Source organism: Palaemon carinicauda, chromosome 28 (assembly GCF_036898095.1).
Source record: "Palaemon carinicauda isolate YSFRI2023 chromosome 28, ASM3689809v2, whole genome shotgun sequence".
NCBI lineage: Eukaryota > Metazoa > Arthropoda > Malacostraca > Decapoda > Palaemonidae > Palaemon > Palaemon carinicauda.
The window spans coordinates 18386124-18400822 of NC_090752.1; the positions used below are offsets into that span (position 1 = coordinate 18386124).

Consider the following 14699-nt stretch of genomic DNA (forward strand, 5'->3'; position numbering starts at 1 on the left):
ACACCCGGGGTTCTCATTAATGTCACAGAAAGCCAAATCATTGTTTTATTGGCATACAATGCTTACAGATATGAAAAAACACATAGCTAATTGTCGCACGTCAGGAAAACAAAGGGCATACGAAAACATCTGTCAGCTTAGGGGCTTATCCCGTGCCCAATCAACCCTTTGAAAGAATACATTTAGATTTGTTAACAGGATTTTACGAGTCAGACAGAGGAAATAAGCACCTCTTAGTAATTGTCGATGCTTTAACTCGATATACAGAACTAATAGCGCTTAAAACTAAAACTGCGATTGAATGCGCTAGGAAGTTTTACGAGTGTTACATTTGTAAACATGGAATTCCACACATGATAATCTCAGACTCGGGTGGAGAATTTAATAATCACTTTCTTACCTCATTATGTGAATTCCTTAGCATAAAGAAAATAAATACCATGGTATATCACCCAGAGTCGAATGGACTAGTGGAAAGAGCAAATAGGAAGGTTTTAAATATATTAAGAGTAACACTAGGGGGATCAGACCCCAACTGGGATATTGCAATACCTGCGGTACTGAGTACTTTGAATCATTCATATCATATATCAATTAAAATGTCACCGCATGAAGCGTTGTATGGTACCCCAGTTAGAACGCCTTTCCATGTATTAACGCCTACAACTAATCTATCAAATCCTTTAAAAGAATGTATAAATGCAAGCAAAAGTCGTTATGATATCCTTCGAAAGAATTTAGAAGAATCACAAATCATAATGAAAAGGAATCATGATAAAATAGCGAAGCCAACTAAAACATATACCGTGGCTGATAATGTATACATACAGGTAAATGTACGTAAAGGACTCAATTATAAACTAACACCTAAGTTTGAAGGCCCGTTTAACATTTTGGAAACTTTAACGGCCAATAGGTTTAGAGTTCAAAACGTATCCCAACCCACGGATGAGAGAATCGTACCATTGGCTCACATAAGAAATTTTAAAAAAAAAAGAGAGAGGGAAAGAAGTGAGGGAAAGATTTTTATTTGTATGTTAAAAGTTTTCTTCTTAATACAGGAGTAATTACATATATTTTTCTCGTTACAGGTTTCCAAGATGAATTTTTTGTTATTGGGAGTGATATTGTTCGCTCAGACATTTTTTTCGTGTGGGATGAGCTCTAAAACCAAAAGTGTAGATTTTAAATATGGCACTATAGTTGAAAGACAAGAAGACGTTTTTATTACATCAAGTAACGTAGTTGTAGAAGTGCATATGCAAGCAATTTTTCTTCCAGAGAATGATGTCACTAGCTTAAAAAGCGCCATTTTGAGGTTTGCTGTCTCATTAGATGAGTTGCATAGAAGACATTTTCATTTGCCTACAGAGAGTTCGCTTGGATCGACACTAAAAGTTGCAGAGATGCTATCTGATGACTTGCAAAATAAGACTTACGAGACAGAATCTTTGGCTCATGACCTTTTGATGTGGACTGTAGGACACGAACATAAAGAGAGACGTAACCCGTTTATTTTTGCTGCACTAAACATCTTTTGGTCTATTGCAAGTTTAGGTTTAGGAATTTCCAATCGTCTTAAGATTAGTTATCAAAATAAGAAAATTGAGTTTTTGACTCATGAAGATGAATTGATTATGTCAGAACTAAGGAATCAGTTAGCTTCAATCAATCAAATTATGGATTTAGTAAATGAACATTCAAGTAATATCAGTCAGATTATGGTAGTACAGGATTTGTTGGCAACGTTAACGTATTATGATTCAAAAATAGATCACATACATAACAGAATTGCACATTTCATTGAGAAATCAAAAGATTATGTAGAAGCTATCACGTTAGCAACTAAAGGTGTACTGTCACTCCATTTGTTGCCTATAAAATACTTAAAGTTAGTTCCGGAGAACGGACGGGAGAAACTAGGCTATGTTCCTTTGTTAGACGCACGTAGGTTAGAATTTTATTACAGCCTAGTTACAGTAAGCGTTAAAAATAACAAGATTATGATTACAATTCCCTTTGATTCTTCTGATGCCTGGCAATCTTACAGGATATCACCATTTCCGACTTTCATGATGAATCACTCAAATCCAGTAATATCCAGTTTGACAGGACACGTATTGATTTCCCCAGACAAGGAAACATATACGGTCATTAAAGACTTAAATCAATTAACTCACTGTTCAGACGCAATGGATAGAAAAATATGTACAGCTGTCTCATTTGAATTCCATAAAAACTTAATGGATTCATGCGAGTTAGGTATAGTGCTAGACGGTGCTCTCTCCCATACAAGTGAAAATTGTCTGGATAAGCATTATCCCTTTGACAATAATGAGTTCAATTGCAGACTGAACAACGGCTCGTGGATACGATACGACAAGGACGGCTTCAATGTATCATGCCCGGACGGATCCACGTCCTATTCCCAAATCTTCGTTGCAGCAGATGGTTGTATCGGGACATCCCCTAATTCCATGGTGAGAGGGATCAGGACCATCATCAGAGAACGAGCCTACTTCGCGAGCTTCACGTGGTCGACTACAATGCCATCACTACCTCTCCCATACACAAACAGGTAGCCAAGTGGTTGATGAAATTGACCAAGATGGACCACCCGTCACCGACTTATAAAGAATTTCTTCACCCCATACTACTAGCAGGAACAGTTGTGACGATGATGATATTTATCGCCGTTAACATCCTTGTTTGGCGTAGGTTAAGGAACAGTTTGCAGCTCAAACAGCACGTTTTGCCATGTCCAGACAAAACTCCTTATTTAATTCAATTTAAAGCCGTTTGAAAGTGGCCCCTTCATTCGCTAAAAGGAGTAAAATTGTCTTGGAATAGCGTAGTGTACGAAAAGCAGTTAGTACGCTAGTAATATGTAATTGAAGAGACTATAGAACATTTGCATTTTTAAAAATACATTTAAAAAACATTTAAAAAATGAATCATTTTTTTCTCGGCATCTAATAAAATATATAAGCCGGAATGTTAAAAGAAAAGAAGAAATAAATACAGAATCTATGGGCATCTAATAAAATATATAAGCCCTATATATAAATATATATATATATATATATATATATATATATATATATATATATATATATATATATATATACATATATATATATGTGTATATATGTACGAAACCGTGGTACGTGTACATACCAGGAATTCGTGTTTGTGCACTAAAATTGAATCTTTACCAAGGTAACAAATATTTCCATTAATTACCGTATTGTAATAATCTATGTTTCTGACAAAGGTAACAATTATTCTTTAACAAAGTTACAGAATCATATGTATATCAGTATTTTTTTTTTGGTACCATATAATCATTTGCTAGCAATGTACCATATATGTGATCTGTATTAATCATGCATTTTTTTTCTTTGCTTTGGTAATATCTTTTCATATGCATTATTGTTATTATTTTTTTTAATATGCCTATTTGAACATTCGTCCTCATTTGCTTATGGCTAAAGTTAAACAAAGAATAATACATATATCCAGTCACACTCCTAGTAAACATATTTTGGCGTGTTGTTAAATTTTTTTTTTTTAAATTGAGATAGCTGGCCAAGCTGATGTAATAGTCAGTTATTAAATGTTTAAAACACATGACGTATTACGTCATTGTGGAAGAAGAAGCTAGCGTGAGATTTGCTGTAGTCAGACAAGATCATAACAGGATGCATTTTGCAGGTCTCAACAATGTAACATTTTTATGAAGCATAAACACAAATACATACCGTGTGAAAGAGTTGTGTCGCCACCGGATGCAGGTGTCTTCCTAGACTAATGTAGAGTTTACATTAAGTGTTTAAATGCTAAGATAAATAAATATACGATATCTGTGATATCGATATTTTAGGGAGTTCTTATCTATACTTAACCTGGAATGGTCATCCGACCAAACCAGCTATACTCCTGTGATGGAGATGTTAACACTGTTGTTTTTAGAGAATAAACAATTTTAAAGTTAACATGATTCACTTTACTTCCTGACTCAACATCCCAAACAACACATACTCAATGTGTGTTAATAACAGTAGCACACTAATATATACACCTTCGGATCATGCGAAGCAAACATACGCTTCTGGTAGAAGGGAAGTTCCTCCTGGATCGCCGGACCTTCGATCCCTGGAGTCCAAGGTCTGACCAAGATGAGACTAGAATGGAAATGGACATACCTCCATCATCCTTTCCTCAACTCTTCTTATATTCAAATGCCCCCTAGAAGAGTATACCTTAGAGCTCTAGAGCATACTAGCGGTGAGGAAAGTAGAGTCCATCGATTTCCAATGAAGGCGGTTTAGTGTTCACATGAAAGACTCAAGAAACCTCTGAGTCATTCTGGACATGGCGCCACTCAACAAGTTCCAATAGAACAGCAAGTTCAGAATGTTAATCCTTCTGAACATAAGGACCCTATTCAGTAAGGGGTGTTGACAATCTAGCCAGCCCTGGAAGATGTCTATCAGCAACTTCCAGTCAGTCACTCCCTCCCCTCCTACCCAGGATCCAAGTTACAGAAGATAACATATATCCTGGACGAGATTCTCGTCGGACTAGTTTCAGTCCTAGGATCTTTACAGAATTAGCAGACACAGTCAAGCGAAACCAAACCTAGAAAGAGTTCAGGTAACGATGGCCCTGGACGACAGGCTGGGGTGGGCAGCACCCGAAATGACTGTCTATGAGCATCCATGGAGTTGATCCGGCCCCAGAACATCGAGGATGCAAATAACTTCAAGAAATCTCGATTCTCTCCAGCTCAGGGGCTTCAATGTTTTAAAAAATCATTGAAACCTGTAGTCACCCTACCGCCCCTTTTCCCCTGGGGATGTAAAAGGAGATCGCAAGGTCTGTCAAGAGACTATTGTAATCAATCAGGATTCCATGACGCTAACAGGGAGGAGTTTCGAACTCTCTCCAGCTCACGATGATGACAGACCCAGTGCTACGTGCACAACTATAAGATGCGCTAAGAGGCTGGAGAAGATACGCATCAAGCGCTCGAAGAGATCTAATAGAACCAATGATGGTCATTCCCTCTTCGCTTACCCTACAATGACCAAAGACCACGGACCCTTAGGCCATTTTAGCCCTGTAATGAGTGGATAAACTCTCTCCACACAGATCGGACCTCCTCAGGTTGATCTGGGGCATCGAAGCGATAATGAGGCGTCGAAACTGTCGAGGATAAGGGACATCTCATTTCATTAGGGAATGCTAGCCATCCCTTCCTTAAGGGAATGGCGCCTATCAACAGCTCGTTTATATATGATCCGCAAGGTGACAGCGGATGCTCTTCTTGGGTTCAACCCAATAGAGTTGGAATGGTACACGGATGCAGACCCCTTCCCTCCCAAAAGGGGACAAGTCCCTGAGCTGCAGATCGTTCTCTTCATCACGAGCGTTATCAGGATACTATCTCGTTATTTAGTCCCATACGAGGACCCTCTAATGGAGGTAACAGACATCATGTCTCTACATTAGAAGTGATGGACTTAGAATTCCTGTTCAGCCCATCAAATTTCCTCCGGAAGGCCCTCTACATGCTGAGACCCTTCCAGGGAAGAGGGGTTCTGTTGGCTCCCAGAAAGCCCAATAACATCCCGTTCCCTGTAATGAAGGAACTGAGGCTGAGGCTAGTCCTAGTTATGCACCTAGGATTATCCAGGAGGTTCAGAAGTTTTCTGCCTTCTAATTATCACAGTACAGGAAAAAGACTCGGATCTTAAAGGCAAAATAGAATTCCAAGAAGAATACAAGTCTAGTCAACGAGAAGACAATACGAGTCTTCTTGGGAAAAGTAGATTGTTTTGTAAAGCAAAAGGGACCAAAACAATCTCATGATCTGCCTGACCTTCTCTGTCCACCCCTATATTCAGGGTCTGGCGGCCGACAGCAGGTTGGCCTTTGAGGAAGGAGGCAGTGTATCCTTGGATACTATGAGAACGCTAGTCCTTTGGCCTTGTCTCCATATAAACCCTTGAGTAAGCACCAAGGGTATGGCCAACTTTGCGAGAGAGGTCACTTGATGGGATCTTTGGATCCATGGACCATTATCTCGGTGCAAGTCAGCCCCAACTAGACCTCTTCTGTATGCCCTTTAAATGGATCTAACGATTGAAATCTTTAATAAATTTCCGATAACATGTGCAGGCTTAGGCCCGCAACGCCACTAAAGCCCATCTCATGGTCTTTGGACAAGGTCCTACATTATGCCTCTCCTGTGAACAATGAGGATTGTTCTCTCAAGCATCTAACCTAAAAGTTTATTTTTTCGGTTCGCTATAGCTTGTGGGACTAGAGTTGGTGAAATAGTGGCCCTATCCGTAGATGAGGGCCACACTAAGTGGGAGAACTGCATCTCTTTCTGATCTAACCTTTCTCATTAAAGACGCCCTACCTACTAAGAGGTGGGGCTCCTGGAGAATCTGCCCTCTGAAGGAAGATGTCTTTCTAGGTCTGCTAGATCGTCTAAGGTCTATCTTCATAGAAATTCAGACTTCAGGAGGAACAGCTTTTTACAGGAGAAAACTTTGGATCAAACTATCCCTACAACTGAAGGCGAAGCTCACCTACCTTTTTCGCAGAGCGGATCCTGACAGTACTCCTGCAGATAAAAGATCCGAGGAAAGTTGCTTCATCACTGAACCTTTCAGTGTGTGGACTTTAGCCTCTTCGTTCACCTATTGATAGGAGGTTGTCCAATGCGTCTTACAGACACTATACTAAGCAAATCTATGGATTGAAGCATTATATGGTGGCGGCAGGTGCTATTTGGACCCTGTCGTCTAGCTCTGCGATGAACAGTAAATTGATTGGGACTATCAATTAAAAGGAGAAGGGGTCAGCAATTTTCGTGTGACCTCCCTTTGAATAAGTGTTGCCAAGGTAACACTAAATCTGTTCAGAATCTCAGGTGTGAAATTATACGGATACCACTAGTGCCGTGTGTACATAGTACACAGTGTTGTTAGACTATTTCATGTACAGAAATTATAAAGAAAAGTCTTGTTAAAAAAGCTTTTCTTCAGTTTGAGAGTGGCACTCATCATTTTCCCCTTTCAAAAAGGGGAACATTAATTTCTGTGTATGTCTCTCGTATAATTTCCTTATCATGCTACATTCATTTAGCATGTAGTCATTTATTAGGAATAAATGTTTATTAAAATGCAGTTGCGTCCTAATTTGCCCAACAATTGCATGTTTAAAATACCAGAGTTCCTTAACTTACTCATGTAAGTATTTCTCATATCATTGTATGCTTACAATCAATGGATGAGGACACTGATATTGGTTCCGCAATATATACAATCCTTGAGACCGTTTGTATTCTCAGTGTATAATTATGTTTGTTCATACAATATATGCTACCTTGAGGCCCTTTTCTAACGTCTAAAAATGACTCTTCCCTGCAGGGGGTAGGAAGCACTAACATTGTTATGCTTAGTGATGATGACGGATAACGATAACGTAATTTGTCTCAATTGGCCCTTTTGGCCGTAGAAATATTGTCCCAAGGTTAAGGCACTGACACAAAACCACAAATACATTAATTCTCTGGTATGCTTCCATTAGGACGTCATGGCTTGAGCCCAAAAAATGGATTTTGAGCGAAGCGAAAAATCTATTTTTGGGTGAGATGGCCATGACGTCCTAATAGACCCACCCTTCTTTTCTATGAAAAGATCTTCACAGTTTCCCCCCCTGATCTACTGTATCTGTAAAACCTTGCTCAACGCTACAAGTAATGACCGCCAGAGGGAGTTGGCGGGGTTGTGATACGATTGTAGTAGGGGAACCAGGGTAATCTTTGTTGCGGTTACCCTTCTATTCTGCCATGTATTCCCCCTCGAGGCGTAAAGGCTATTCGGGGTGCAGATTGCAATGTGGCGTTTCAAGAATACGTCCCCTGATGATATACGATACCCTTGAGGGTAATCTTAAAGGTACTCGCGCCAGAAGTTAGAATTCTGTGAAACCTTTGGTTTGATTCTCTGCGAATATCACTGTAGTCATATATACCCTTCGGAAGCTACTAAAGGAACCTTCCATTAGGACAACATGGCCATCTCACACAAAAATAGATTTTTCGCTTCGCTCAAAATCCGTTCTATAGTACCGGCTCAATGCTACAAGGATTAAAGATGCGGCAATTGTGGCGCCATCTGAGTACTCAAACAGTAACGGAGGAAGGGAGCCTTATTAACGGCTCCTCTTTTATTTTGCCCCTTTTCCCCCTCAAAGCGTGAACGCAATGCAGGATGCAGATTGCTATATGGCGTGTCAAGAATACGTCCCCTGATATTATCCGATTTCCTAAAAGCAAACTTTAAGGATATTCGCGCCAGGAGTTAGAATTCTGGAGACCTTAAGTTAAATTCTCTGGGAATATCACTGTAGTCAAATATACCCTTAGGAAGCTACTTAAAGGAACCTTCCATCGGGAGCACATGGCTATCTCACCCAAAAATAGATTTTTAGGCTCAAGCCATGACGTGCTGATGGAAGGTTCCTTCAGTAGCTTCCTAAGAGTATATTTGACTACAGTAGATATTCCCAGAGAATTGAACTAAAGGTTTCACAGAATTCTAATTTCTGGCGCGAGTACCCATAAGGTTTCCCGTTGGATATCGTATATCAACAGGTGACGTATGTATTGACACGCCACATGGCTATCTGCACCCCATCTAGCGTTTGCACTCCGAAGGGGTAGAGTGGCAATTATGGGAGGAACCATTCTAAAAACTCTCCTCCTACGCTACTGTTATGGTACCTAGCGATGTAAACAAACGGCCGCCATACTGGCCGACGTCACATCCGCCCGCTCCAACTCCATTCCACTTCTGTAGCGCTTTCCTTACAGTTGTGTTTTTCCCAGTTTTGCGTAATTTGTGCATCATGTCTCATTCTTTGGCCTCGTCTTCTTCTGGAAAGTTGAGTACCATATTCTTGTATTGTTTAAATAAGCTCCAGCCGTAAAGTAACGATTACTTTTCCTTAAATCTTGTGTTTTGTGGCGGAGCTGTGCCTTCACCGGAGGAGTCATGTTGAGACGCTGTTGCTCGCCCAGCATGCTTTATTTAGTTAGCCAGAGCAACGTTCCCGGTCCGTTAACTAAGGATTATATTAGTTAGTCTTCATTGCTAGGAACTAGTTGTTTTATGCTGTTAGTATTCGTCTTCGGCGATCATGTTAGCCGAACCCTAGCTAGCCTACTGGCCTAGCCCCTAGGCAAGATGCCTAAGTGTTCATGTTTACTTTTGCATAATATGTTAGTGTTCCTAGTGTTATAAGTGAAATGAAGATTCAGGCATTATACATACAAGATTCAGTGAATGCATACATGATTTTTCGCCTTCGGGGAAGTTTATAGGGGTCTCCCATGCACCTAACCTATGCTAGGACTCTTATATACTTCCTCAATCCCCCCCCCCTAGGTTACCCACCTAGGTAATCCCCTCCCTCTGAGGTAGCCTAGGCTTCACCCTAGCCTCCCTATCCTTGATATTGTCGTTTAGGTTAGGCTAGGTCCCTTCTGCCACTTCTCCTGGCCATAGATGTGCGATTTGAGTTGGGGACAAACCCTCAGAGTATCAGTCGTTCGCCTCCATCCCTGCTTTAGGGGAATGTACTCCCCTTCTGGTCCCTTGGAGAACGAAGGTGGAGGGCTTAGCCCTGCCCCTAGTCCACACTTGGCTGGGTTACGACCCCTCCTCCCTGTGGACTAACGACTTGCCCTTACCCTGCCTTTCCTGGCCTGGGAGACAGGTTCTCCTAGCCTAGGTTAGGCAGACATTGGGGATTCTGCTTCATTATAGTTCAGGACAGGACACCAGTGCTGTACCTACTCAGGGCTATCCTACCCTAGGTTGGGGAATGTACTGTTCCGGCCTACACAGGCTAGCCCTGATCAGAATCCCCCTCCTTGGGGTACGCAATAGGGGACTTCGGCCCCTTCTGAACTCCCCCTTCCTCTGGACTCTCTGAAACAGCCGCCCCCCCCCCCCCACCTCTATCTCTTTGTGTTGGCTTGCCATCCAACACCTGATTCCGCCGGCCTACATCCCCGCTGTGTGCCGGCAACATATAGGCCCGGCCCAGTCCCCTCTTCGGCCAGTCCGTTCTGCTGCGCTTCCCACTATAGTCGATCTATGGGGTTGTCATTGCTGGTCGGTCTGCTGGAGGAGGACCTCCCCCTCTTGAGTGTGCCTCGGCCCTCCCTTGGGCCGCCGCAGGCAACCTAGCCGCCGGATGAATGACCTCATCCCCTCCTTTCATTTGAACACTCCTTCCGGAGGCGGAAGGGTTTGGGTACTGAGTTATCCCTTTCTTCCCCCTTCCACTTCCTATCTTTCTCTCTCTCTGTCAGTGCCGTTCCTCTTCCGGCGCCTGCCGGCAGTAACCCCGACTTCCTACCGGTCTCATTGAATGTAGACAGTGTGTATATGACTCCCGACTTGCCGCCGGGGATGGAGGGAAGACCGCCGGCTCGCCGACGTCCACCCACTACCAGTACCATTGTCTCGTCAGTATTCTATGCCGCTGCCGGTTGCCTGCCAGCTGTCAGAAACGCCGGCACGCCGGCGGTCTGCCATCACCCTATAGCGTCACCCTCTCTCCTTGCCACTTAGACTGCTGGCTTAGAAGGGTTCCTTTCTGATGGAGATCCGCTGGCGCCGGTCGAGCCCCCGGCATGCCAGTATGCCGCCGGGCTGCCGGAGACACTCAGGTACATTATAGTGGACAGTCACTCCTTACCCGTGCTGGCCCGGTGCCGGCAGGGATTATTGTGCAGCTGTGGATAATAGCCAGTACTCTTATGGTATTGAGATACCCTTACCTAAAATACTATTATGTATAGTTGTACAGTAATTAATTTTCCAGCATAATCTGTGCATCCATGTGCGGTCCTTTGCCGGGGCCTATCCTATTGAAGGGGGGTTCGCATACGCCTCCTTCTCATTAACTGAATGAACTCGGTTTTTCCCCTCCCATTGTTCCTGGTTCTCTGTAGGGAGACTAAGCTTAGCTCATCCTCCACGGATGTTCTCCTTCCTCCCGGGATATACTCAGCCCTCGGGAATTAGTTACGATGATAGGTCACGGATATAGACTGGGCGGGATGCACGAGTATGTGTCTTCCCTACCGTCCTTTCTAGCTTATCTATCCTAAGATTATACATGGAATCTTATATTATAAATAATTAAACTTAGTTGTAATCTAAGATTAAATTAAGTCAGTTGTGTATTGACTTCATGTACTCATAGCCTCTTTCTTTTACAGGAGGAGCTGGTGAAGTGTGAGAGCGCCTTCTGCAGCGTTCGTCAACGGGCATGCCAATCCCGCGCCGGCTGTTCAGCCTTAAAAAGGGACCTTAGCTATTGGGACCCGCAAGTCTGCACCGTGTGCAAGAAACTGCTGGATGAGGCGTTCGATAATCCTCCATCCACGGAGGTTAGGGACAAGGCCCGAGAGACCCTGCGCAAGTGGGTGCGCGGATTCCAAAAGAACGCCACGGGGCCCTACCTCACAAGCGAGAGGATGAGAGCCATGCTCTTCCCCAAAGCATATGCGGATGCCGTCATCTCCAAGGACGAGATCCCATTAGTTCAACTACCGGATGTCTCAGCCGCCCTTGATAAATGCCACATTGACGAGGTAGCGAAGATGTCGGAGGTCTCCAAAGATACCGAGAGGACCCTCATGGAAGAAGGTCAGGAGGAAGAAGAGGACCTTGTGGAGCCCTCGGTTTCTGAGGGCGAGATTGCCCGTACACCCTCTGCGGCTTCCGTTACGATCCTGGAGCTGACCTCCTCTACATTGTCCACCCCAGTACCCGCCCCAGCGGGTTCCCAGGATACCCTCCGGGCCTTAATGGGATTTCTGGACGAAAGACTCCTCCAGGTGGAAGAAAACATCAAGAAACAGATACCAAGCATGAAAAAGGCGCCTAAGGAGATCTCCGTCAAGGATCTCCCTGAATGCCCAGTGACAAACCCTTGGTGGCATGTAAAGTTTATGCCAATCACTACCGGACGCATTATGATTAATGCTAAGTTAGGTGCCGTTCCTCTTGAAGAGGTGGAATTCTTCCCTAGCTTTGAGGCCTACCCAGACTGCTTCGTCCGTCTGAAGTCTGAGCCTTACTCCAATGAGGAGACTGAACCGAAGGAGGTAATCGTGCTGGAGCACTCCAAGGCTCAGTCTCTGTTGGCCACCAGCCTCAAGTGCAGGAGTTACACCAATTCCAAGGTGCCAGCCCTGAGCAAAACACACCCATCATTTCATGTTTCCCCCACCAGGGTCTTCCCTTTTGCTGAAAAGGCCTTGGCAGCTGTGTTAACACTAGAACGACCAAGCGGTCATTTTGACCGCATTTTGATTTTCGGATGCATAGAGCTATTATAATCTTTCCCCAACAAACTTGATACTCATTGACTTTTCCTAACTTTTCATGATATATATTGATAATAATTGAAAATTAAAATATGCTATAATCCTTTGAGATATATTAGGTAATACCTAGAACGACCGAACGGTCATTTTGACCGCTAGGCAGCAATACAATGGTAATTATGGTGGTGCCCCAGTCAAAACGTTTGGCAGCGTGTATTCCCGGCGCCTGTAAGTCTGGCGGCATGTTATTGAAATTCAGTCAGTTTCCCCTGAAGTACTAGAGTCTAAACATGTCGAACAAACGCTCTCTGTCGAATGATGAAATTGTGACATATTTGTCGACACTATCTGAATCTGAGTCTGAAGGAGATCCGATATCTGAAGATGAAGAAAACGAGTATATCCCCAATCAAGAAAGTTCATCTGAATCTGATGATTATCATGACAACAGTGGTAATGAAAACGAACAGTTGCAAAGCACTGTTGCTCTTTCAAACACAGAAGATACTCTAGATGTGCAAACAACTTCTACTACTATTCTGACTGGCAAGGATGGAACACGATGGGAAAGTATTGACCAGAATCTTGTCAATGCCGGGAGAATTACCGCCCAAAACATAATACGAGAAATACCGGGACCAACATCCGTTGCCAAACGTCAAGTTTTTCCTGGACAAGTTCTGAGCTCTTTCGGATTATTGATAGATGACTTCATTATCAAACACATACAAAAGTGTACAGAAACTGAAGCGAGAATGAAATTGAATGATGAGACTTGGAACATATCATTTGAAGAGATTTATGCTACTATAGGCATTATGTATGCCAGAGGAGTTCTTGCAAAAGGACAATCTGTTGAAAACCTTTGGTCAGTAAAATGGGTGCCTCCCTTTTTCCGAGAGACAATGTCAAGAGCACGTTTCAAGGAAATTATGAAATTCCTAAGATTTGATATTCGATCATCACGATCCATTCGAATGCAAACTGACAAATTTGCTATGATTTCAGAAGTTTGGGACAGATTCATCAAAAACAGTATTTCTTGTTATAGGCCTAGTGAAAATATAACCGTAGATGAGCAGTTATTTCCAACAAAATGCAGGTGTCCTTTTACCCAATATATTGCCAGTAAGCCTGACAAGTTTGGAATAAAATTTTGGTTAGCGGCAAAATCAAAATACCTTCTAAATGGATTCCCTTATCTTGGAAAAGACGAGAGTCGTCCATCAAACCAACCACTCTCGGAATACGTCGTTCTCAAGCTCACAGAACCATATACAGGGAAAGGGAGAAATGTGACCACTGATAACTTTTTCACATCTGTAAAGTTAGCTGAAAAATTGCTTGCTAAAAATACAAGCATTGTCGGGACTGTGAACCGTATACGAAGGGAGATCCCAATTTCCATAAGAAATACCCGTGACAAGCAGTACAGCTCACAGATACTAAAACATAATCAGTGCACTTTGACAGTGTATCAGTGCAAGAAAAATAAAAATGTTCTCTTACTTAGTACAGTCCATAAGAAGGTAGAAATTGGAAATGATGCCAAGAGAACTCCAGACACCATTAGTTACTACAATAATTCGAAATTTGGAGTTGATGTCGTGGATCAAATGGCAAGATTATACACTACAAAAGCCGCTTCACGAAGATGGCCTGTCCAAGTCTTTTATAATATATTTGATTTTTCTGGTATCAATGCTTGGATTATCTACAAAGAAGTCACAGGTGAACTAATTTCCCGTCGTGATTTTATTCTTCGGTTATCTGAAGAACTTCAGAAAACCTTCAAGAACATTCATGCCGAAGGAAACAGTGAAAGTGATGCTGATACTTATGCTGACGCAAATGTTTCAAATACCTCAAACAAGAGGAAACAATGCCAAATAAGACAATGTAAAGGGAATAAGACAACAGAAATCTGCTGTAAGTGCAAGAAGTTTGTATGTGGGAAATGTACAAACATTGTCATCAAGAAAATCATTTGTGTAAAATGTAAACAGTAAATCATACATTGTAAGGATTGTAGTGAAATATATACAAGCACACACACATAATATATATATATATAAATATATATATATATATATATATATATATATATATATATATATATATATATATATATGTATATATATATATATATATATATATATATATGTGTGTGTGTGTGTATGTATGTATACGTATACATATAAATATATATATATATATATATATATATATATATATATATATATATATATATATATATATATATATATATATA

The 14699-nt window shown here is 41.9% G+C and overlaps 1 protein-coding gene across 1 annotated transcript; it reads left to right on the plus strand.

Moving 5' to 3' along the window:
- The first annotated feature begins 12717 nt into the window (after positions 1 to 12717).
- LOC137621697 (piggyBac transposable element-derived protein 4-like) lies at positions 12718 to 14436 on the plus strand. The gene is made up of 2 exons (XM_068352213.1): positions 12718 to 12997; positions 13436 to 14436. The coding sequence occupies exons 1-2, from the start codon at positions 12718 to 12720 to the stop codon at positions 14434 to 14436; spliced, it is 1281 nt and encodes a 426-aa protein (XP_068208314.1).
- Positions 14437 to 14699: the final 263 nt, after the last annotated feature.